The following is a 26,200-nucleotide window of genomic DNA, read 5'->3' on the forward strand; positions in this document are numbered from 1 at the left end:
CAATTTTCAAAATTTCAGTGGCTTACGGTAATAAACATACTCATGTTCACAGTCTGCAGTTGGCTGTGTCTTGGCCATTATGGACTGGTCTAGTCTGGGCTTAACTTGTCTGGACCGAGGTATAGACAACAGGTTTTCAGTGTCAGGCAGACTCCGAATGCCTCCTCTCTATGACCAGTGCCAAGAGGATATCGTCTACCTGAGGGGGCCCTTTTCAGAGTCCACCCTGAGAAGGAGCACAAGAGGGCAGTGCTATCATTAGCCACCTCTTAAAGCCTTGCCTGGGAACTGGCTCACTGTCATTTTTGTCTACATCCCATTGGCCTAGCAGTCATGTTGTTAGTCCCAGCATTAATGGGTTGGGATGCAGGATACTCTGCCCACAACAGGAAACACAATAGCATGAGTGACAGGGTGCGGGTGTGTGAGGGGTGAGGAATTTGGAAGTACAGCCCCATCTATCTTAGTCACTTTCAAAATTAGTACCCTGTGAGATAAATGAAGAAAGCTAATTTTACTTGAGGAATCCTTTTACAGTGATTTGATATACACTTTTAAAAAGATTGGCATAAGATGTTAGCCATGTTTGTATTGTCTTGGCAAAGGGTATGAGTTTATAATGAACAAGCACTTAGCATAAATTGTAAACAAAGGGCAATAAGTAAACATGTTCTTTTACTCAACAAACTTTTTCTGAAGCACCTACTGTCCAGAGACTTTGTTGGGATATAAATTTTATTATATAGGCGCTGGTATCAAGAGATAGAATTATGACTCTGCTCTTTCAGTAACAATAAGTAGAACTTCTCCATCAAAGTATTTCAACGTTCATGGTGCTGATGTTAGCAGCAAAAGTAGGTGTGACAAAGCGTAGGATTTATTTTTATATAATAACTTATGTGGGTAAAATAAAAAAAAAAAAACTAAAACAACTTAGAACGTGGGCCCATGGATGGTTAGGCATTTAAAATTTGGGGTAGACTTCTTGTGGACATATATAATACTTTGCTTTTTAAAAGAACTATTGTATAGTCACTGAGATTAAATGAAAAAATTTTTTTCCATTAGTATTTATTTGAAAGTTATAGTACCTACTATGGCAACTCTATATGTTTATATTTAAAGCCTGGGGCAGGGGTGGGGGTGGAAACTGGAAAATTGGTAGAGGCAGATATCCTGCCTATTTTTTACCAGTCTGTTTTTTTTTTTTTAACTTATCTGATTTTAGGCATTTTTTTAAAACACCTTTACTTTTCAAGTTGTACATTTATTAATTCCTTCCTTTTAATGTGAGATTATGTGTTTGTATGTGTGATTGTATATGTGTGTGTGTGTGTGTGTGTGTGGCTTCGTTAGTAAGATAGTAAGTTATTATGAGCCTTCTCTAGTAAGAGAATCCTAGTAGTAATTTGTTTATATTTTCACCCTTTAAAGTATGATTCTTCATGGCTTAACTTGAGAATATCAGACATTTTTACTAAACATGGGAAGCTGAAGGCGGGTCCCTAGGTACGCAGGTCTGCCTTTGATTTGGAATTGGATATTTCCTGTGAGTTGTCCTGGCCTGCTTTTGGTGCACAGAATAGAAGAAGCAGTGGGAAGAGGTAGTTTTTTGTTTTTTTTTTTTTCTCTGCCAAGTTCATTTATGTACTTTTTGTGAACAATGCCTGCTCAGAAAATTTTCAGAGTAGGAACATGTAGATTCTTGTTAAGACCTCATAGGTGAAACCAGTGAAGTCAGCCAGCTACCAGTGTAGTGTTTGTTCTCTAACTTAAGTAAATACTTCTTCTCATTAACTTGTTCCTTTGGAAATATGTTGATGTGGGAAGAAAATCCGGCTTTGGTTTCCTTGTCTCTGTTTTATTACTTATTTACTTACTTTATTTATTTTACGTTACTATTTCATTACTTAAACACTTTTTTTTTAAAAAAAAACAGTCTGGTTGGCACCAATCAGAACAGACACCAAATAGAATATTTCTCCTGCTTAATTCTTTTATAAAGGAAAAAGCTTTTTTTTTCTAGCCCCCCCGCCCAGCACTTAACTATAAGAGGTTATGATTTGTAGCTACCACACCTAAAATTATTTTTTGAATTTTGAGTTATGTCTCAGTAGATCATATCTAATTTCCCCTCTTTCTTGGTCTATTCTGATGTTATTCTGGTCACTCAAAAACCGGAATCTACTGGCATGCTGTAGGCTACATAGCTGTTTTTCATATACTAATAGTTGTGTTGACTCTACTTTCAAGATGTATATCCTGAAACTTACCAATCTACACATATTTCTATTTCTAGCTTCCTAACCTGACGTACCGTAATCTCTTGACCAATGGCAGTAGGCTTCTACCTGGTTTTCCTGCTTCCACCCTTACTTCCCACAGAGTAGCCAAGTACTTTGCAAAGATTATTCTTTGTAGAATATTAATTGGGTACTTTATTTCCCACCCTCTTTGGAGGAAATTTTAACTCACTTGCTTTAATTCACCAACAAGATCCCAGCTGCGTGAGCCTTTTAGCTGTCTCCATGGTCCCCCAAGCTCACTCCTGTCTCAGAGTCTTTATACCTGCTGTGCTCTCCTTCAGGAAAGTTCTTCCCTGAGATTTCATCGCTGCTCCCTTTTATTCCTGCCTCAGCTCAGATTTCAGTTCCTAGAAAGGCAGCTGCATAACAAATGGCCCCCAGACTTAGCACTTTCAAGCAGCCAACCTATAAACATTAACTATTTTGCACAGTTTTCTGAGGATGATGAATCCAGGAGCAGCTTAGCTGGATAGTTCTGGCTCAGGGTCTCTCATGAGGCTGTAACCAAGTGGTTGGCTGGGCTGCTGTGTGGAAGGATGAAGTGGGGAGGGGGTGGGTTGGGGGGAGGAATCACTTCTGAGCTCAACTTATTCACATGGTTGTTGGCTGGCTCTGACGTCAGTTTCTCACTATTGGCCCAGTACCTCAGTTTCTAACTACAGAACACCCCTCCACAGATTGCCCGAGTGTCCTTATGACATGGCATCCAGCTCCCCACAGGGAGAGCCCAACACAGAAGCCACAATCTTTTATAACCTAATCTTGGAAGTGGATAGGATCAGTTGTGCTGGATGCTGTTAGTCACAAAGACCAGCCCCGGTGCAGTGTAGGAGTATGATTACCAGGAGGTGGGGATTGTAGGGTGCGACCTGGAACGGTGTCCTCTTGATGTCTTAGGATCAGTACAGTTATTTTGTGCTGTAATATTGTGTTCCTTGTAGCAAGTTCAGAATGTAAGAAGGAAAGGAACCATACTTCGAACAACAAAAATCAGAAAACTATGTCTCTATAAGCAGACATGGTAAATTACTTAGTTATATATTTTTAAAGATCACGTTGCTAAAATATATATGAAATTGTGTTTCCTTATATGTGGTCCGCGTATTTAGAGGAGTTTGCCCACACATTAAATAGCCTTCAATCAGTGAATCTTTGAAATTACTTCTCTGAATAGTGATTATTTTTTCAAAGCATTCTTCACTGTTATCAGCTTCTTGCTAAAGACATTCTGTCTCCCTCTTATTAAAGCTGTTTCATCTAATTTTTCTGTGGACTTGAAAGCCCCATAACCAAACTTTATAGAACTATGTGCAGTAAAAATAAATATTATCCTGTACAAAGTTTTCTTTTTGAGTAATTAAGTTTTAAGAGAGATTTTATTTTTAGGTTAGCCCTTTGTGGCCCATTTGTGCCTCTTTCTGGTACTCACCTATGTTTTAACAACTCTTAATAGACAGGATGTTAGGTTTTTCTATTGAACTTTTGTCTCTGTTGAATATGTCATGGTTGGCTTTGAAGTCAGTCTGACTCACACGTCTGCCAGATTTTCACTTTATGTCTTGAAACAAGTTGTTGAATCTTTCTGAGCCTGATTTAAAAAAAAAAAAATATCTTCCTTACAGAGTTGGTGTAAAGAATAAATTAATATGTTAAGGGCCTAGAATGTTACCTAGCATTTTCTTTCCTATGGTCCTCCTTCCCCAGTTGTTTCCCATCAGGTTGAGTGGATTTCACACTCTATGACCTAGTGCCTAGTGACAAATGCCATGGACATCCTGGCTTATCTCCAGTGATGTAGGGTGGGCTGGGAAGACCAGTCCTACCAAGCTTGTGTTTCACTGCAGACTGGTGCCAGTAACTTAGCCCTCTAGAAAACCCAGAGTCCAAAACTATCCATAAAAATACACCTACTTTCTAGGCATCCTTCAGAGATTTGATGCCTACAAGCAGGTTTAACTGCTACACGTATTTCACTTCCTGCCTGGGGTTGGCAACAGTGGAACTCAGTCAGAGGCACCTTGGAAAAGAATGTGATTTGGGGGTTTGGTGGGGTGGGGGTGGGGGAGGATGTTTCAATCACTGTAGATACTCTAAGTTAACAAAACATTCAGAGCAAGGAATTTTTTAATTAGAGTAAGTTCTACAACATCCATGTAATTACATTTTTCCACACCCTAACATTCTTTTTTTCTCAGCTTACCCACCCTTGTGACTCATCCCGTAGCAAAACCAGCGAAATCGGCATTCTCTTGTCATCAAGCAAAAGTGGGTCATCCCCCTGCTCTCTTGACTTCTCTGGTATGCTACCCCTGAGAACCTCATTTCAGTTTGGACCTCTTCCTGCTGCCCTGTGTCCTGGTTTTCCCCATGGTCTGGTTTCTCCTGACCGTTAGGAACCTCTCACTGTGGCCAGTTCCTTTCATGGACTCAGGCTGCTTTTTTTGGAATGTTGCATTTCTTGCATTCAGTCATCATCCATGCCTTGAGAGTACTAAAACTGCCTTTTTCTTGCTTTAAGTTCAACGGAAATTCACCAAGAATCTATTATGTGCCCTACATTGAAGTAGGCCCTGATACTTACATTATGGGTTAGAAGAATGAGGCTCAAAAAGATTGTGTCCAGAATGACAAACATTTTAAACTATAGAGGCCCGATACACGAAATCCGTGCAATAGTAGGCCTTCCTTCCCCCGGCTGCCGGCACCGGCTTCCCTCCAGCATCCGAGACCTGGGCTTCCCTCACAGCTTCAGCTTCATCCGGAAGGCTGTCCGGTCTAATTAGCATATTATGCTTTTATTATCATAGATGATAGAAGCAATTTAATGCAAATCTGCCAACTCCAAATTTAGCTGTTTTTCCAGTTTAGCACAATTCCCCTTTCCTCCAGGTATGCCAAGACATTGAGAAGCATTGATGATGTCAGCTGGAAGGCTTCATTGGTTCATGCTTGAGTCTGTGCCACTGGCCATCACCCCTCTTCCAGCTAGGGGGACTGCTGAAAGCAATGTGTGGCAGATGTGCCCCAGGTATCAGTTTCTGGCTCCACTTTGAGTCTATGATGCCCCTGGCGTGTAGGATAGAGAGAAAGCTGTCATCTTCAATATTGATAAAAAAGATTAGAAAAAAGGATTGGTCTTAAAAGTTGATTTAGCAAGTTAGAGTAGGAAACCTCCACTCACTAAGAAGACTGAAATTATTATTAAATATAACAAAGTGTGGGGAACTCCCCGACTTCATTAATTTAGAATGTGGATTTAATACTAAATCAGAAATGTGCTACATTAGAGGAGCTTTTCCTTTGACATTATAAAGCCTTATGCTTCTGTCTAGAAAGGTCACTTACATTTTTTTCTTTTTTTGAAAACTTTTTCAATAACCTTAATGAAAATGAAGGTAGTTTTCATTAGTTGAAAAACAGGCATTTATTGATTGATTACATTACTGGAAAAGAATATTAAAAATAAGTCATCTTGGGTTTCATAATGTGTTTTTAGAGTTTACCTTTGAAATTGTATTTCCTGAGGTTAAAGATTACTTTGGAGACTTTAACGAAGCCATATTGTGAAGACCCAAGGCAGGAAGATGAAGAAACTATGCACTTCCCTAAAATTTGAAATGACTGTAGACCTGGGTTTAAATATAGACTCCAGACCCATGCTGGTAGCTCAGTTGGTTAGAGCATTGACTTATACTTGCTTTCTGGATTTATGGGTCTAATGAGAGTATCTGCACTGTGTCTGGTACCTGGTAGACATTTTGAAAAAGCCAACCACACGTACCATTTTCATTAGTTAATAAATTTTTAACTTCTAGAAAAAGAAAGTATTTATCATACTAATGGTGAGTTAGTAACTTCATTTTTCTGTACAAAAGCTTCCTAGTTGTAAACTGGCTACATTGCATAATTGTCTTACATAACCCTAACATAGAAATTAAAAATAGAGATGACATAAAGCTCTAATGGTACCCTGTTAAGATCGCCGTTAAGGGAAGTTTAGCATATTATAAGACATGATGGTTTTAACAGGCATTTTTTATTTCTCTCATGAAGTATATTTTGGAATGATCTTTGAGAGGCTGCTGTTTGAACCGTTAATTCATTTTACTCAAAGGCTATGAACATCAAAGCAGCAAACTCAATTAAGTGAAATAGTCAGGAAATGGAATATTCTTGTGAATTTAGTTGTTAGTATTAAGTAGAAAACATTACCTTCTCCACCCATATGGTTTCTGGTCTCTACTTAAATCATTCCATTGAGTTAGAGTTCGTATAGAAAGCTCTGTGCCAAGTGTTTTTGTAGAAAATGGAAGGGAAATAAAAACATTCTTAAAATTCTTTTTGCTACAAGTTATATTACTGAAAAGCATTCCAAACTGTATTAATTGCTTTAGCTCATTGGTAAGAATGTCATTGAGAACACCAATTTTTCTTCCAGTTCTGAAAATGGAGATTAGATCTGAAGAAGATTCAAGGAAGTGTATAGGGTGGGGCAAAAGTGGGTTTACAGCTGTGAGTACATGAAACAGTTCGTTTTTGTATTATTATTTATTAATTATCGTATTATTTTCCATACAGACACTGTAAATCTGCTTTTGCTACACCCTGTATACAGGGTGAATTTTCTATTTTTAACCTTTTTAAAATTTCCTAAACCTTTTAAAGTTGGTATTTTGCATTGTATTCTTATTCCATTTTAAGTTTTGGGCAAATTATATAAAAAAGTGGATTAAAAAAAACAGAAATGAAGTTTTCTTTTGGGGTTTGGAAATCTGTCCCTTATTCAATCAACATTGAAGTATCTTATTGTGTATACAGAAAACCTAACAGAACTTTTTAAAACTTTTTTATCCTACAAGGATTTGATATGTACTAGTAAATAGTAAATCACATACCTGTTTTCAGAATTCAGGAAAAAATGCTCTGAAAAATAGAACCATTCAAGAAGCCAAATTTTAAGTTTTTTTTTTCCCTGTTTATTTTCTTACTCAGTGTCGAAGAATGAACAGTTTGAATCACAGTGATTTTTTTGTTGGGTTGCTTTCAGTTTTTTTCATCACAGTCAGGAATGTAAGCCTAACAGGAAAATGCATTCATGAATAACCAATATTTGTTTTATCTTACGTAAATTCCTGATCACTGACTTGGTAAGGAACATCTTGTGAAAGTTATTTAACTCTATAATGAAATATTATCAGATACATATTTTCACCACATATAGACCATATTATATCAGCATTTAGAAATACTGTGCGATAAGTGAATGGCTAAAGTAAGGTTGCTAGACTTTCTAAAATTACACTTCACACTCTACACCCCCGCAGATGTAGTGCCCAGTACCTCAAAGCAGAGGGTCTTCCTGCTTAGAGCCACATGGATTCTTCTGAACGAACCATCAGGACAGTATTCATTTTCTATAGCAAATATGAGGAAAGGAAAGAACACTGTATACTCTTATTGCAAAGAAGAGCTTAAAATGTCCAAAAAGTGCAAAGAGGATGCAGGATATCACTAAGAATGCCGATCAAACTGGTGAAGAAGGTTTTAGACATCACAGTTGACTTTGTCCCCACAGTGTCATCTTTTTCAGTTCCCTCAGTGGTAACTTTAAGGAGTTAAGCCGTTTGGTGGTGGAGGGACAGAAAATGTCAGGAGAGTAAGCAGTGGTGGTGGCGGGTCGGCTGGGATTTAGGTCTTAGACCCGTAAAATGATGGTGAAATAGACCTTCCCAGCAATAACCTTCTAGCCACCAGCCACTTGGGTATTGCTTAGATTACTCTTTACCCTTCTCTGCTATGCATACATCTCTATCAAACTTTAAACATGTCCAACACAGGAGGCATAATGGGCTCCTCACCCCATCTTCCTTGGTCCTGGGCCCACCTTTCACACAGCAGCCTATGCCTGAAATATTTGCACCATCCTTTGATCCACTTTCATAGTGCACGTGGGACCAGTCACTCAGGCCTTTTGACTTTATGTCCTTAAACGTATTTGCTTCTGTGCATTCCTCTCCCTCTGTCAATGATGACTGCATGTGCTTAAATGTTATAGGGCAAGGCTCCCTTCATGCTGCACAATTACCCCCAGAACAGAGGAGGCCTCGTTGTAGTGGAGTCAGTACAAAGCCTCTGCTATTACTGGGTGCTTTCTCAACTGCTTCATTTTAAACAGCAGAACACTGTGCGAGGAAGACACATGAGCCCCAAGTGACCTCACTTAATGTGGTTAGATATTTATGGAGGCCTCCTGACAAAATCCTTTTATTTTTAAAGGATGCAGTAACATTTAAAATTGCGTGGGCATTTTGTCCCTGGAATGTGTCCTCACAATTGCAAGTGCAAAATGACTTGATTGAAAAACCTTTTTACAAAAACAAACCAAAAAAACCCACAAAACAAAAACACGCCCATACAATCAGGAATTAGGGCTATCGAAAGCATTAATGTGCGCCTACAAGGACAAAGGAAAAGTAAGCTATCATAACTTTTACCAAATATCTGTAGTTTAGGACATTTGCAGTGATGATGGCAGTGAGGATGGGCATTGCAGACATCTTCCAGATGAAGAACTAAACACTTGACTTGAGGTGACCTGCACACGAAGGTCGGACATGCAGGGGAAGAGTTTGAATCAAATTGTTTGGGGAGATGTGGATGGAGCAAACACATGTCTAAGTATGTTTCATGTTCTATTTCACTTATGCAGCTGGAAATAACAAATACCGTGATCTCATGACACAATCGTACATTCAGCAAAGTATGTGCACCGTAAGTATATGGCTCAGTGAACTTGCACAAAGCAGACAGTGTAGACTGAGAATCAGAACATCACCTGCACCCAAAATGCTCCCTCGTGCTTTCTTCCAGTCCTCGCCCGCCTGCCTGCCACTGCCACTGCCACTGCCACTGCCACGTGCTCTGGGACCTGTTCCCTGTCTTCTAGCACTGCCCATTAGTTCTACTTGTGTTAAACTTTTTATAAGTGGAACCATTCAGTAATTACCACTTTGTGTCTGGCTCCTTTCCTCATCATTATGTTGATGAAACTCACCTATGTTGTTACATCTAGTTTGTTCACATTGTTGAGTGGTACTTATTTTTTGAACAACCACTACTTATCCATTCTGCTATGGTAGATGTTCATCTTTCCAATTTGGGATTATTATGGATAATGCTGTTAAGTCTACCAGACCTGAGGCCCTGAACCTAACTGTCCCCTATACCTGGGCTCCTGAGCATTAAAGAGAAAAAACCAACATGATATAGAAAAATGTTCTACATGCAAACAAGTGGTTAAAATAAGATGGAACTTGGAGACATTGTAGAAAATAGGTCTACCTTTCACCTAGCGCCAATATTCCACCTTTGTGTGGAAATTACCGAAAAATCGGTACAGCGGTCTGGTAGGGTTAAGATTCTCCTGTGTGACTTCAGGTGACAAAATGTTAGGCGTTTGGTTGAGCCTAGGCCACAAGGCATTTCTTCCTCAGCGCTGGCAGATACTGTCAAACAGTTTTTCTAATGTGGTTTTACTAATTTACACATCCATTGCAAAGAGGGGAGTTCTTCCCCCACATTCTTGTTGGCTCTTGGTATTTTCTGTCTTTTTAAATTTTAGCCCTATTGTTGGAAGCTTATAGGTACTGCATTATGACTTTAATTTGATTTCCCTGATGACTAATTTTGATGACCACTTTTTCATATATTTAATTTCCATTAGGATATCTTTAAGTGCCTACTCATACTTTTTTCATCTCTTACTCTTTTTCACTTCCCTAAGTTTTGTATATTCCGACCAGAAAAAATAACTTCTTTTATTGGATTGTCTTATTGGCAAAAGTGATATTTCCTCATATCCAGGCAATATAGAAGTTTAACTTCCCTGTTACTTTATTTTAGGTTATTTCAGTGATCTCCTGCTAATCATCAACTTCTACTCACTCTCAGACTCCCTACCCTGCCTTCTACTTGACCCATCAAGTTATTTTTTACAGCCATGTAGATCTGATCAAGTCAATTCCAGTCCTGTCATTCTCTCCCGACCCTGATTTCTCACATTCCTATCAACCCAGGCTAACCATAGTGTTTCCAGAACTTTCCTATAAAAGTTCACGGGGAGTGAGTACCGCACACTTGCTAAATAGTCAGATGATTAAGTCTCTTCCCTGGAAATTCTGGCTGAGTAGAGTCTGGTTGAACCCCAGGAATCTGATGGGAACAAGTACTCCAGGTTATTCTTATCTTCAGGGAGGTGTCAGGAACACCATAAACAGGTCCTTTTGTTGCTGCCTCAGGGCTCTTACCCATTCTCTCTCCACTATATGGATTTTCTCTCTCCTTCCTCCATTGTCCTCATCTTTTAACATCCACGGCAAATGTCACCTCTGTAGCTTCAGTCCTGTAGGCTGAGTACCAGTAAAATTGCATTCAGCAACTACTTATTCCGGATCTTTCTCACAAACCTGTCCCACTGTGGCCTTCTCTATCTCAGCTGACAAGAGACACTGGCGTATCTTCAGTATAAATGCAATAGGCCCTTTCCTGTCATGATGTCAGGCCTGGATTTCTGCAGAAGCCTGCTACTAACTAGTTTCCCTGCTTGCATCTGTACCAGTCTGTCCGAGTGATCATCATTTTAAATGCCAAGTCAATGTCACGTGTTCCTTCTCAGAACACTCCGGTGGCTCCCCGTTTCTCCCAGAGGAAAAGCCAGTCTTCACTAGGTCCTAGGAGGCCTATTGCTATCTGACCCCTTCTACACCTTCACCCTTTGACCTTCCTGGCTCACTCTCCCTCAGCAACCCTGGTCTCCTGCTGTTCTTAGAACATCCCAGATATACTTGCACTTCAAGGCTTTTGCATTACCTGTTCCTTCTAGCTGGACCAGTTCCCCCAGATGTTTGTAGCACTAACTCACTTTCTTCAAGTCTTCGCACTGCATCCTGCCTTGACCACACTATTTAAAAATTAATTTTGACCCATCCTTCCCACACCTCCAGTTTCTTATGCCCTGCTCTTCCCCCTCCCACCATGACTCTCACTAGTTTCTAATATACTATTAATTAAGCATATTATCATTTACATCTGTCTGCCAGAATATGAGCTCCCAGAGAAGATATTTTTACTGTTCTGCTCATGATGTATAAAGTGAGTGATGAATATTTGTTTTATTCGTTGAATAAAATATTCGGGATGTGATATGTAAGAGAGCTTACATAGTATCTCTTTACAAGCCAGATTTCTGTGGAACCTTTTATAAGATATGTTGCCTGTTTTCATATTTTGAAATAAAAAGTTGACTTTGGGAGTTTGGATGAAGCTGGGATTGCTGGGTTGGTTTGAAGGAGAAGCCAGTGGTAGTTCAGCTCCTTCTGCCCTGGTCACGGGTGTTCTCTGGGTTCAGGTTTATTCAATATAAAAACCTCTTAGGGATTGCTACTGAAGTACTGGATTTTAGGTTGTTTCATCTTTGCTGGCATTCCTAGATAACTTGTGAAAATTAAATATCTTTTATGTTTGCTTCAAGCACATACATTATGAAAAGTATGTGCATAAATTCATAGTCCCATTATAAAACTGTGTGCTTTTGCATATTTTAGCCCTTCTCAAGGGCATTCTTGTACATCCTTGCATTAATTCTGGGTGACCAGAAACCTAACCCTCTTTCTCTCTCATACTTTATTCCCTGAAATGCTGTGATGCTGTCCAGCTGAAATTTGACTACTAGATAAGAAGAATAGTACTGTACAGGGCCTATTTATATACATCCAATTTTAGAATAATTTTTGCTTCTATTCCTGTGAGTCCTTAAGTTTCTAATATATATACACATATAATTTTACATGTAATTTTTGCTTGGTGGAGTGTAGCATTTTTATGGGACCAGAGGGTATTTTTCCTCTCAGCTTACAAAGAGATTATGTTTAAAAATCTCTTGACTCAGCATGTCATTATGCCACTCCAGCTTCCCTAACCTTGGTGATCTCTAACTGTCTTCTTACTGTTTTACCTGTTTTAGCCTCTTCCTACAACCTGAATTTATTGGTTGTAAGCTTTTCCTAAGAGTAAATCCTACACGTTGGTGTCTCCCAAGGTGCCTGGAACTCTACTGGGCTGTAATCTGGGCTGTAATATAATAGCTCTGAGCAGCTAAGAGAAGAATCCTTTCATGAGGAGTGAATAGATTTCATCTCATAATGATGATTATTAGTGGCTCACCACTTGAAAGCATGCCAGAAAGGAGCTATATGAAGCTCTATGAGGAAATATAGCTTAAGTCAGCTAATATAATACTTGTTTCAAAAAGCCAAGTCTCAATTAGATTGTGTCACGAGGGAAAGCCTGGGTATATATAGTTTTATCCAAAATAGAAAAGGCAGTTAAGCACCCATTCAAATCATAGTTGAAATTTACATTTAAACGACTTTTACAATTAACTGTGTGCATAGCAAACTTAAAAATAACATTGGTGAGAACTATTATAGAAACTTCATTGTGTAATTAAAAAAAAAAATACTTCAGTTGCCACCTCGTAGAAAAATACCTAATCAGAATGTTCTTTGGTCGCTCAGCATTCTGAGAGCTATATTTCAGGGCTACGCTTTAACTACAGCTAATCTTAATGAGCCTATACCTCAACAGATAAATTTATGTTTAATCTCTATTCTTTTATCTGTTTACTAGAGGCCCAGTGCGCGAAAATGTGCGAATGTAGGGTCCCTAGGCCTAGCCTATGATCAGGGCCATCTTCCGCCCACTCACCACTCCCCCGTCCCACCCTGCCACCACCCACCCCAGTTCTCCATGATTCCCCGTTGGCCACCCAGCGATCGGAGTCTGCGGGCTGCCGGGAGGGACCAAGACGTGGTCAATGTGCCTCATAGCGACTGGTCGATCGGTTGTCCTGGTCATTACACTGTATGGTCGCTGGCCTTTTATTATATAGGATTCTCTGGGATATGTGATACTAATTAGTTAACAAGTGTGGAAATTCAGTTGAAAAATGCTGGGACATAAAGGATGGCAGGCAAATGAGGAAAATAATGAAATATTTTCTGTCTTTAAAAAAAGTATTCTCTGTCTTTATTGTTGAAAGTATTACATATGTCTCCCTTTTCCCCCATTGACCCCTTCTAGCCCACCTCCCCCCCCCACCCCGCCCCAGACCTTCACCACCCTATTGTCTGTGTCCATGGGTTATGCATAGATGTATACAAGTCCTTTGGTTGATCTCTTCCCACCAGGCACCCTCACCCTGCCTTCCCTCTGAGATTCCACAGTCTGTTCCATGCTTCTATGCCTCTGGATCTATTTTGTTCATCAGTTTATTTTGTTCATTAGATTCCACATATGAATGAGATCATGTGATACTTGTTTTTCTCTGACTGACTTATTTCACTTAGCATAATACTCTCTAGGTCCCTCCATGCTGTCTCAAAGGGTAAGAGAGATCCTTCTTTTTTACTGCTGCAAAGTATGCCAGGGTTTGTATATATCCCACAGCTTTTTTTATCCACTCATCTACTGATGGGCACTTGGGTTGTTTCCAGATCTTAGCTATTGTAAGTTGTGCTACTATGAACACAGGGGTATTTCTGGTTTCTTATGCTATAGTCCTAGAAGTGGGATCACTGGGTCAAATGGCAGTTCCATATTTAATTTTTTGAGGAAACTCCATACTGTTTTCCACAATGGCTGCACCACTCTGAAATATTTTCTAAATACCCTTATTCATTTAACAAGGTTATTGAATACTACTGGATATTAGGAACTGGGGAATTAGGAACTGGGGGATTGGGACTGAAGTGGTAGTGAGGTTTTGGGATATAGAAGAAAAGGAAAAAAGAGATAACCAATCCCATCCTTCAAGGCACATATATGTTCATTCATTCATCCATTATCTTTTGAATGCTTGCAGTTTGCTGGGGATACAGTGGTGAAATAAAACAAATCAGAAGTCCTTGCCCTCACTGAGCTTATATTCTACTGCAGTGGTTCTCAACCTTGGCTGCACATAAGAATCACCTAGGAATCTTTTTAAAATCCTGATTTCTGGGCCTCATCCTCCGGAAATTCTGTTTCTTTGTTATGGGGTAGGGCCACAACATTAGTAACAAAGAAACAGAATTTCTGGAGGATGAGGACCAGAAATCAGGATTTTAAAAAGATTCCCAGGTGATTCTAATGTGCAGCCAAGGTTGAGAACCACTGTTCTAGTGGGATAGAAGGGCAATACGTAAGACAGATCAGTAAAAAAATATTATAGAGTGTTAAGTGCTAAGGAGATAAATAAAATAGGAAGGGAGATTGGGAGTGTGGAGGGTGGGAAGCAGGTTGCAATTTTAGATAGGTTGTCCAGGAGGAACTTGGTGAGAAGCTAAAGACCTGAAGGAGGCAAGGAGGCCAGTTGCACAGGTATCTGGAGAAGGAGCAGTGGAAGCCCCTGGAAGAGGCAGCCCGAGGTGCCGAGGCAAAAGCGGGCCTGGCTTCTGGGAGGACCACGGAGGCTGCTGGGGCTGGAGCAGGATGAACACTGCTGAAGCCCTGAGAGGGCTAGGTCACTGGTTAATGAGAGCCATTGGAAGGTTCTGCCCCCAGGCTTGGAACGTGACTATGTAATTTAGTAAAGGGAGTGAACCATAAAAAGGCTTAATTAATAATTAAATTCAGCTATAAATTGTCAAGCAGACTGGAAAGGTTGAGTTGTTCTGGAAGATGTACAGCTGGGATTGAGTGAGAAGTAAAAGCTGAATTTAAAGGTCTAGGAGTTGTGTGTGAGGGGTTATGGAGATGGGTGCCATTGATGTGAGATGTTAAGAAGATGGACTCGGAACTCAGGGAGACTTTATGGGAACAGTCGGGTGGGGAGGCACTGAAGACAGCCTCAGGGGAGCCCTGGCCAATCACAGGGCTGGAGGCAGGATCCTCAAAATGAGGTCCTCAAAATGCAATTTGCTGGGGAGGTTCTCAAAATGGTATTAGTCGACTCCCTTCTTTTGTCTTTTACTTATTTTATGTTGGTTTAAGGAGGTCTGTATTCCTTCTTAGACTTCTTATGAGGCAAATATGAAAGTATGAAAAAAGGATAATTGGAAAACTCTGTGATGTTGTCTTCATGCTAACGACCAGCTCATTGGAAGGGGGAGGATAAGTGGCCAGCCTTCACCTCACTTCCGGGAGTTAGAACACCACCGAAAACTGGTTTGGGACTATAATAAATAGCTACAATTTTAGGCTTTCAAAACAAGACCTCAAAGTGCTGTATTGATTTTAGTTTATTTTCCTTTTTGTCATCGCTCTTGCTGTCCTACTTAAAAATCTCACCCACAGTGATCAAAAGCACAAATTTATTCATTATAATTTTTATTATATGCCACATGATAAAGTTACTTGCAAATCTTAATATTTTCACAAGTTGAATTGTGTGACTCTCATATCAAGCCTCAGTTGTTGTTGTTTTTTAAAATAAAGATAAAACCTTACATTATTGTCAGGACTGAAAGCAAAATTCCGTGGGCTGTTGCTTCTGCCAAAGAAACATTGCTCTTTCTCTGGCTTAAGGTGTTAAAACACTTAGCAGTGTTTTCTGACTAATTTTAGTGTTGCTTTCTAATTCTGATTTGGAGCAGTTTACCCCGAAATGTCATGGATATGTGTTTTGCCCATAAGTGAATGTATACGCTAATTTCTCTGTGACTTTCAGAGGGAAGTCAAAGTTAAAATGGAAAATTGCTGTAGGAAGCTGATGTTTTTAAACTCTTGAAGGCTTTACAATGGAATAAAACCTCTTTCCATTCTCGGCTGCACGGAAGATATTAAACTCCTTTTCAGTAAGCAGATGATGAGTAGTATGGACTTTCCTTTTTTTCCTGCGAATTCTCATGATTCAAATCCTGTCCCTGTTACAGTGTTATTCTGCACTAATGTCTTCAGTGCCCAGATTGAACGCCGGTGTTTTTATATTTAGTTTTCCTTAAACTTGTTTGGTGCTGTGAGAATATTCACTATATACCATTTTTGTTGCAAAGGTTCTAGCAGTATTAGTTCATCTTGACTGATGCCCTTGACTTCAGAATATAAATAGAAAAATAGAGATAGGTGACAAGGATTGATTAGCCAGGCTCCTTCTAAGCGAAACTGTAAACCTGTCTGGATAAATCACTAGCTCGAAAGCCTGGAGAATGCATTTTAAAAGAATTAAGGGTAGTGTGTGTTTGTGTGTGTGTGTGTGTGTGTGTGTGTGTGTGTGTTTAATTGATAGGGAAATTTTCTAGAAGAGCTGCAAGGGAACAAAGATTCTGTCTGGTTTTACTGTCCTTCAATTTTTATTTAAAAAATTGGTTTGTGAGTTTTACTAAGCTATTAGAATGATTATTTACTTTATCTTTTTTTAAAGTGGAATTAAAAATTTCGTTTAAGAAAACTGAAATCAAGATCTTACGGCTTTTATACACACACACATATATGTATGAATATACATATATATGTATATATATATTTATTTTATTTTACTTTGTTATTATTAGACTTTAATTTTAGGGCTGAGAGGGCACTTTTATTTCCTGTCAGGCACTTTTAAGCCATCACAGCAGATAAGTGAAAAAATATTTTAGTATTTTTTGGTATTTACCCCATGCTGGGCAGTGTTCTAAGCACCTGACATATATTAACTCATTTAACCCCAACATCCATCCAAAGAGACAGGTACTGTTATTACCACCACACACCATATAAAGAAACTGGAGTACAAAGCTCAGTAAATTGCTCCTTAAGGAATGGATCTGGGATCTGAACTCAGACGCCAGAGTCTGTGCTCTGAACCATTATATTACCGCCTGCCTCTTTCCTTTTCCCCTTCTTTCTAGAATTTCCAATTCCAAGGATTAATTTTCCCCCTCACTGTCTTTTACCTCATGTGGATTCCTCAGCTCCCAATTAGGGGTTCCTTTTCGGCCTGTTTTTCTTTCTCTGGCCTGATGAAGAACCGCGCTTCAACTTCCCACCAGTCACTGCTGCTTTCTCACCTTCTTCCTTGGGGATCATCTCCAACTCTCAAACCATTTTTGCATTCTTAAGTCATATCACATCAGGACTAGAAGCTGATGCTACAATGATGGCTTGACCAGTTCTGAGTAAGATAATATTAATAGATAATTAACTCATGGTTTCAACATATATCCTCTATTCCTATTTAGAACATCCCCCCCTTTTTTTTACTACATTTACAAAAACACATTTTCTTGCCTTAGTTCTTATTGTGATGCCATTTTTTTTTTTTGGTATTTATGAATATGTCTCAGATGTCCCAAGACCTTTGCCTTTGGGCTGAAATCCACAAACATGGTCTCCTCTTTGTGGACATCTTAGAGCATCTCTTCAGGTGATTTATGAAAGTTTATAACTGTGTATCCTAGGATCTTCTGGCTCTTGAGACACACGGCTGTTCATATGTTGAGTGTATAAATTCCCATTGAGCGTAAAACTGTCAGAGACAGTTGTGTGATTCAGGATGACAAATGGGTGCTGTGGATCAGCTCTTGGCACGTTATCTTCCTGACTGCATTGCAGGCAAGAGGATAAAGAGAGAATGGAGCACCATCTCCCACCGCCCCACACCCAGTGCCCTCACCCCATCCCCCACACCCCCTCTCTGCCTGAGGTAATCTACTCCTCTCGTATTGAAGATGAAATCATACCCACGAGTTTTCTGCTTCCCAAGACAAAGATAATGATTACTGAGTCCCATACAGCATTGAGTTTGCAAGAGTGAGCTTACAGTAATCACTGCTGTATGTTAAACAAAGAAGAATTTCACAGGATTGAAATTTATGAATGCAGCTTCCCCCCTCTGTCCCTCCTCTTCTATGATATTTACTATAGAGAGTCTGAGGTGGCTGGGATGGGTGGTGAGCAGTCCCTTCATATATATGTTCTTCACTATACTGCAGGTTTGTTTTTTAATTATGGGTGTTTCTAAGCTGAAGTTGTTAGCCCCTAACAGACCTGACATCCTCAGGAGCCCCTGGATCCAGGAACCCTGGCTGCCCCTTCAGTTCCATTGGAGCAAGGTCTTGACTACTTTGCCGGTTTCTTTCTCTGAAAGGAGTGTACATGCTTGCCGAAATCGTCTGTAATATGTCCAATTAGTGCACCCAAATTCCCTTTTCACTGGCCCGTTTATGTTCTTGTGACCTTCTACCCAGAAGGAACTTTGGCCAGGGGACTGGAGTTGAGGGGGTGTTTTCCTTCTGGCTGCGGAGCTTAGGTCTTCCTGTGGCACCCCATTCTTGCCTCTGTCATGTTATATCATAACAGCACTGTAATCCGTCTGTTTCCCTGTAAGTTTCCCCGACCTGACGGAAATGCTCCAAGACTATGAGCCTGCAGTTCAGGGCTTGGCTTTGGTTGTTGTTATAAAATAGCACTGCTCTTCGTTCTCCCTGCTTCATCCCAAACATCATACAAGAGGTACTGTTGGTATCAATCCAAGGAAACTCTTGTTAATAGGATTCTAGAAATTGATGAGGAATTTAAATACAGATATGTCTGACCAAACACGATTTCTCAACAATGGACTTGCAGCCAAGCGTTTTGTAGTGCAACTACCTTTAGTCTAATTTCATACCTCTGTGCCTTTCTCCCTGTGATGTGTTCCAGAAGTGCCTTTGACCAGGGCTGCTTTATCTTTCTCTTCACTCTCAAAGCAGCAAAGAGATCACGTCCTCTGAGAAGCCTCCCCTCACCCTTCACCCCTCTCCCATCCAGAGCTCATCCCTGTCTTTCTCGGGGTTTAAATTTACTTTTATTATGCCACATGTATTTAGCTCTAATTATTTACAAATTACTGAACCCATTTCTCATGTTAGACTGAGCATCTTGGGGCCAAGGCCCATGTCTATTCATTTTGCATTTCTGCTGATAATGTGGTTCCAGATACATAGTAGGGGCTGAGTAAATGCGGAGTTGTGTTAGATTCCTTTATAATAGCACTGGGGGTGGGGTGGTGAATAGAATAGGAACTCGGATGGAGGAAAGGATTGGCGCAGCGGTTATTGTAACGACCAAAAGAGGGCTGAGGGTGAGGAGAAAGAGGAGATTGGGGCAGGCATGCTATCAGAGATGACACCATACAAGTTTGGGTGGTTTGGATGGAGATGTCAGCAGAGGTGTGAGTAGAAGTAGGGGCTGTGGTAGTTGTAGATGGACCCCTGGGAATTGAAGGTTTATATGATATGACAAGACAGGATGCATGGTATGGGGAGAAGGTGGAAGACCCAGGAGTGGATGGCCATGTTGGGGGTTGGACAGCAGTAGCTGGTAACTGGCAGCTGTGACAATGGGGGGAAAGGGTGGGAAGAGAGACAGGAAATTCCTTCAGCGGTAAGAGATTGTAGCAGGTGTGTGTGGGGGAGTTGCTGTGACCCCGGCGACTTAGGACGGCTAGTGTGTTGGACAGGTGTATACGCTGCTCATGGTCGGTCAGCGATTAATGATTAAATTTTATCTTGGGTAGTTGTGGGGAGCTAGGTCGGCACTGGTAAAAGAACCAACTGTTAGGCTTGGCTTAGCTTGCCAGGGAATGAGGTCATATGTGACCATAATGCTGAGCAAACAGGAATCAAATGGCACATCCGAAATTTCATTTATCCTCTCCTTTCCCGTCATTGCCTGTTCAAACCACTCTGTGGGGTTGCATTTCAGTCCCCAGATGAAATCTCTGCCTGACTTAGTTTCTTCTTAGCTTCTCTCAGATTAAAAAAAAAAATCTTTCTTGTGTTATAATTGTGTAGTGTAATAAGTATTGCTACATCAGTAATCACATTGCAACCTCTAAATGTATCAAAGTAACACTGCTGTGTACCTAAAACTTAACCAGTGTGACGCATCACATTCATTCAGTAAAAATAAACCTTCAAGCACTTTTATCCATAGACACAGTCTAGGCTTAGTAAGTATCTGGTCTAGTCCAGTGTGACACCATATGTCATTGATGCAGACAGAGGTAAACCCTCTCCCTCTCTAGCAGCTCCTTTTTGCTGGATTGGGAAGCCCGCATTGGGGAAGAGAGTTCTGAGAGGTGTCTTCTCCCTGGTTGTCCTCTAATACGTCTGCTCTTCCTCTCCTACTCACCAGGCAAACCCTGGTGAGTTTGCAGGAAGGGGTGAGAGTGCAGGAAGGTCACAGCATGACATCACTCTGATACTTGTTTCTTCTGGCCAAGGCAGCTGTAAGCCTGGCTTGTTCTTTTGTGGGCAGTTCTGTAGGTTCTTTGGACTGTCCTTCCTGCCTTCATTTCTATGGCTCTTTCACCTCTGTTTTCCCTGATGTGGGGATATACACCTTCCTTCTCATTCCAGGGGTGTGCTGCTGAGGTCTTCTCACCTGCTCACAGCAACCTTAATTCAAATTCAGATCATGTTGGCTTGGCAGTGCTTATGGATATGTAGGTAGAAACACCCTGTAGCAGCGGTTCTCAACCTGTGGGTCGCGACCCCTTTGGTGGTCAAACGACCCTTTCACAGGGGTAGCCTAAGACCATCCTGCATATCAGATATTTACATTATGATTCATAACAGTAGCAACATTACAGTTATGACGTGGCAACAAAAATAATTTTATGGTTGGGTCACAACATGAGGAACTGTATTAAACGGGCCAGAAGGTTGAGAACCACTGCGGCAGTGATGGCGAACCTTTTGAGCTCGGCCTGTCAGCATATTGAAAAGCCCTAACTTAACTCTGGTGCCGTGTCACATATAGAAATTTTTTGATATTTGAAACCATAGTAAAACAAAGATTTATATTTTTGATATTTATTTTATATATTTAAATGCCATTTAACAAAGAAAATCAACCAAAAAAATGAGTCCGCGTGTCACCTCTGACACGCGTGTCATAGGTTCCCCATCACTGCTATAGGGTTTAGGAAATACTCAAATGCTTAAGAGAGAGGCAGGTTTAGAAGTACACATGTGCGTGCGGTGAATGCTATGCAGATGGTGGTTGAAGTCATGAGAGTGGACATAGTTGCCCAGGAAGAGACATGGAACCTCACAGAAATGCTCATTTTAGAAGCAGGAGAAGGAAAAGGAGCTGGCAAAGCTGGCCACAGCCTCTTCTGGAGTACTGGTTCTATACAGGGGCACACTACAGGGGTCAGCCCAGAATTATGTTGATTGCTGTGTCTATTTTTTACCCCAAATGTGGAAATTATACATACATACATTTTTATTTTCATGGTGAAAAGACCTTAAACTGTTTCCTGCTATCTTAAAAAAAAAAGTGATATTAATTTTAAATTAGAATTCTTTTTCTTTGAAAATAAAATTTAACTCTTTTTTCCCCAGTTGTGTATGAACACAGATCAAGATTAGAAAAATCCTTGCAAAAGGAAAGACTTGAACATAAGAAAGCAAAGGAGGGTAAGTAATGAAGCGTCATGTATTTGCTTTACTATTTTTTTTTTTTTTTGCTAAGAAATTGATATTAACTCAAAGTCAGTTTTATAGGTAGACAGAGATGCCAAGCAATTTTCTGTGCCTTGTGCATTAAAATAATTTCTGCTCAAGACTGGATTTAGAATCTTTCAGTGTGTGCCATCTTGAGGTAGTTCATATATTGGTTATACACTGAGTGGCCAGATTATTATGACCGGCCAGATTATTATGACCGGCCAGATTATTATGACCACCCCATCAGTACAATGAAGTAAATTAGTTATGCAAATAATAATAATAAAACCTTGAGAGTATTTGCTTAGAAAGTTTTCAGTATTCAGTATTTTCGGAAGTGTCAATGAAGTACTGATGGGGTCGTCATAATAATCTGGCTGGTCATAATAATCTGGCCACTCAGTGTATATACCATTTCAGAAATAAACAGCTTTCCATTTGAATATTATACACATGTTACTAATACCTGGAACTTTTATCTACAGACATTCAGAAAGTAACAGTATGTATTCTCCAGAATATGACAAATTTTATATATACATATGCACATACACACACACACACACACACATATATACAAATTTATAACATAATAAATTGATCATATTGCATGATATCTTTTCAGTTATGAACCTGTTTTTATCTTGTGAGGGCTTTTATTGGACAGCTGATTGGTTCATTTAGAAAAAAAATAACATTTAGCACAGATATTAGGCAAATGCTATGATTTTTATCAGAATTTTGGTATAAAGTATAGGCTTTATACAGCTTGTGATTTAAAGTTACCTGCATTTTTATGTTTATTCACGTTTTGTGATAAATCTTGAGATTTAAATTTGGTGTTCTGTATAATTAACTGGGTGGGTAGCAGGAGGGAGAACTCCGGAGGGCAGTATTGATTAGGATGTTTTGCTGACCCTTGGATTAAGCCTGTGCGAAGACTAGGAGTTTAACAGCATTCAGATGCTTTGATCGGATTTGGATTTTTCTTGTCTTCAAATGCAGAGTGATTTTACAGGGCCATCTAGTGGATAATATGCTTTAGGAGCGTGAAGGATGGTATTCTCTGCAGGGCCTGAGTGATTTCAGTGCCATCTAGTGGGTAGCAATAAATCTTCCCTGTCTTTAGGTGTGCTGCTTGTGTTTTTCCACTTTAATTTAAAGGCTGGTTAATCACAGAGTGTGCATTCTAAATGCACTTTTAATCAGTTGGTTGTAATGTAGATATTGTTGGTGCAAGATTTACGGCTTTAAGGTAAAGAGGAAAAAATATATAATAGTTTTTCAACTTTTGCTAAAGTATGGAGAGGCAAAAGAAAGTATATGTAAGTCACCAAGTAGATTGTTTTAAACCTGGAACTTTTTTTTGTAAACCTGAGTAAAGTTCGCCCTTATTCTTTTAGATGTTTACAAATTTCACAAAGAATGAACTTGCTCTCTATTTCTTCCATTTTGTATTTTCTAGATTTTCTTGTTTATAAGTTAGAAGCACAAGAAACACTAAATAAAGGAAGGGTAAGTTGTCTTTTTCGTTTTTATTTCATGAAATTTAGGAGAGGAAATTTTTGCAAAAGCTTCTTCTCTGTTTATCATTAGTATTGTAGGGCTGAAATACATTTTTTTTTTTTTTTTTTTTTGTCCACCAAACATATTTAAGAGGGAGACTTTAAAAATTGTTCTTTAAAAACCTATCTTTGCTTATCGCAGTGAATAGCTTAATCTTTAATAATAAAAAACATTATTTTTTATTCATTTATTTGTTCATTTGTTTAGAATCTTTCTTTCCTATAGAATGTAATATTTATTTTGGTTTGTGTTTGCACAGCCATTACTGTGTAATGTCTGACCCAGTATTGTGGGGCTCCTGTGTACCCATGTGCTCTTCACTCTCAAAGCCAGACAGGAGATCACCACCTCCGAGAAGTCTTCCCTCACCTCTCCCATCCAGAGCTCATGCAAACACATTTGTCGAATGCATAAATGAATAAAAATGATATTGGCCTTAAAAAGTTTTCAAGTCCTAATTAACTGGAGGAAAACTAATCTTTCTCTTACTCTAAAAAAAAATAAGCTTTAGAAATTGAGTAAAACATTCGTGTTTTGAGGTCTTAAAACTGAGAAGAGTCAGTTCGTTGGGTAGTTGGGTGGCTATTACTTGCTTTAAAAGCTCTGACCCAAACTGTGTGCATTCTGTTGTGCATTTTATAATGTAACTTAGAATAAAGTAGCAAAGCAATGAAATAAAATGAGAAAGCAAAAATGCAGTTCAGTTTAGAAGCTGTAAAAACTATCAGCTGGGAAATGATTGAGAGTGCGTCCTTGTGCTGGCCATGCAGTAAGCCAGGGGTGTGGCGTGCGAGGTATGACACAGCACGGGAGAGAAAACCCTCAGATGTCTTGCGTACTGGCTGGTCATGGCTCCCAGGACGGTGGACCTGTGTGAGACCGCATGTGAAGGTGTCCCACAGGGATCCAGTGATCTGTTCCTGGAACATGGATCCGCCATAGGCTCAGGCTCAAGTTTCAGCCCTGGCTCTGCTCCTGAAGGAAATGCTGGCCCTTGGTCTGCTCCTTAGTCTTTCTAATTCTCACTCTGTGCAATGGCGTCTCACCGGGATGTAGCAGAGGATGTAGAACTTCTTGCCCACTGAAGCTCAGGGAAGGAAAGCAGCTTTTCTCTCCCGTCCCGTGAGCCAAGCTAAGCTTCTGAGACCTGGTCCTTGTTGGTTCAGCCCCACCTGCCCTTGGAGCCCTGGCACAACGTACGACGATCTGTCTCGGGACAAGCTCCTGCGTACACCTGGGCCTCAGCTCCTCCGGATGAGAGAGTGGAAGTCTTCTCCAAGCTGCTATTTTATGATTCCATGGGAATTTCCTCTTTGTCATGACTAAAATCTAGCAAACTTATGGAGTGTTAAAACATTATTTCTGCTATTATATAAGGAGAAGGCCTCAGAGACATCCTGGTTCAAGTGTGAATTCATTTTAGCTTACACAAGTGAAATAAATGAAATTCTTCCATTAAGACTTTTAAGCTGTGTTTAGTAAAAGAGCCAGATTTTTAAAATCTTTGTGTTAACTATTTTCTTTCCAATTTACAGCAAGATTCCAATAGTAGATACAGTGCGTTGAATGTGCAGCATCAGATGTTGAAAGTGAGTAATTTAATGTTGTTCTTCGGGAATGAGTGAAAGGATTAAGTAACTTAAGTGATTAAGGACAGTTACAGAAAGTTGATTTCTATTATAATACTAGAGGCCCGGTGCACAAAATTCATGCACTGGGGGGTGGGGTTCCCTCAGCCCAGCCTGCCCCTTTCACAGTCTGGGAGCCCTCAGTGGATGCCTACTAATGGCCACAGTCTGGCAGCAGAGGCTCGGAGCAAGCATCCCGTGTGTGTGTGTGTGTGTGTGTGTGTGAGTGTGTGTGTCTGCTGGGGGCCTGCCCACAGCCACACCATGGAGGCTTGGAGCAGGAGCCCCTCTCTGTTGATCTCTCAGGCTCCTGGCCTCCACTGCATGTTGTACTCTCCCTTGAGCTATGGCCAGGATGGGGGTGCTGTTTGCAAGCTGGGCTTTCCTGCTCCCGGATCGCCATGGCGATCGGGGAGCAGGCCCAGCTGGGGGCTGCCCACAGGCCGGGCTTTCCCGCTCCCAGGTCTCCATGGCGACCAGGGAGCAGGCCCAGCTTGGAGCTGCCCACAGGCCGGGCTTGTTCTCCTGCTCCCGGATCCCCATGGCGACCGGGGAGCAGGCCCAGCTGGGGGCTGCCCGCAGGCCGGGCTTTTCTGCTCCCGTATCAGGCCCAGCTAGGGCTGCCTTCAGGCCAGGCTTGCTTTCCTGCTCCCGGATCCTCATGGCGACTGGGGAGAAGGAGCAGCTGGGGGCTGCCCACAGGCTGGGCTTGCTTTCCTACTCCCGGATCAGGCGTAGCTGGACCTGCCTACAGGCCGCACTTTTCTACTTACCGATGGCTGGATCACCACAGCGACCCAGGGCCCAGTGGCACTTTCCTGCTCTCCAATAGTCATAGGGTCCCGGCTGGGGGCGGGGCTTAGCAGTGCGGGGCACGGGGGTCCTGGCTGGGGGCTCAGGTAGCACACAGGGGTCCCAGCTGGGGGCGAGGCTTATGCCCCACTGCCCAGGGCTGCACATGGGGCCCGGTGGGCAGCTCGCACTGTCCTGCCCTGCCTGTAGTATAGGATAGAGGCCTGGTGCACGGGTGGGGGCCAGCTGGTTTTCCCTGAAGGGTGTCCCGGATCAGGGTGGGGCTCCCGCTTGGGTGCCTGGCCAGCCTGGATGACGGAGTAATGGCTGTTTGCAGCTGGTCACACCCCTTCAGGGTGGGGGTCCCCACTGGGGTGCCTGGCCAGTCTGGTTGAGGGCCTGAGAGCCGTTTTCAGGCTGGAGGGCAACTTAAGCTCCCAGCCTCTCCTTTTTT

At 40.9% G+C, this 26,200-nt stretch overlaps 1 protein-coding gene across 10 annotated transcripts in view; it reads left to right on the forward strand.

The window, feature by feature from the left end:
* Nucleotides 1–26,200, forward strand: part of GOLIM4 (golgi integral membrane protein 4) — an 82,646-nt gene that overhangs the window by 18,127 nt on the left and 38,319 nt on the right. For 9 of the 10 annotated variants that reach the window (XM_036348522.1, XM_036348519.1, XM_036348516.1 and 6 more), the window contains exons 2-4: nucleotides 21,656–21,730; nucleotides 23,226–23,275; nucleotides 24,862–24,915. In XM_036348522.1, the coding sequence (XP_036204415.1) occupies nucleotides 21,656–21,730; nucleotides 23,226–23,275; nucleotides 24,862–24,915 (179 nt within the window). Of the gene's footprint in view, nucleotides 1–8,905; nucleotides 8,985–21,655; nucleotides 21,731–23,225; nucleotides 23,276–24,861; nucleotides 24,916–26,200 lie in introns of those variants that run through there. The other variant, XM_036348521.1, reaches the window with a different exon arrangement.

This window comes from Myotis myotis, unplaced genomic scaffold, assembly GCF_014108235.1.
Source record: "Myotis myotis isolate mMyoMyo1 unplaced genomic scaffold, mMyoMyo1.p scaffold_m19_p_2, whole genome shotgun sequence".
In the NCBI taxonomy this organism is placed as follows: Eukaryota; Metazoa; Chordata; class Mammalia; order Chiroptera; family Vespertilionidae; genus Myotis; species Myotis myotis.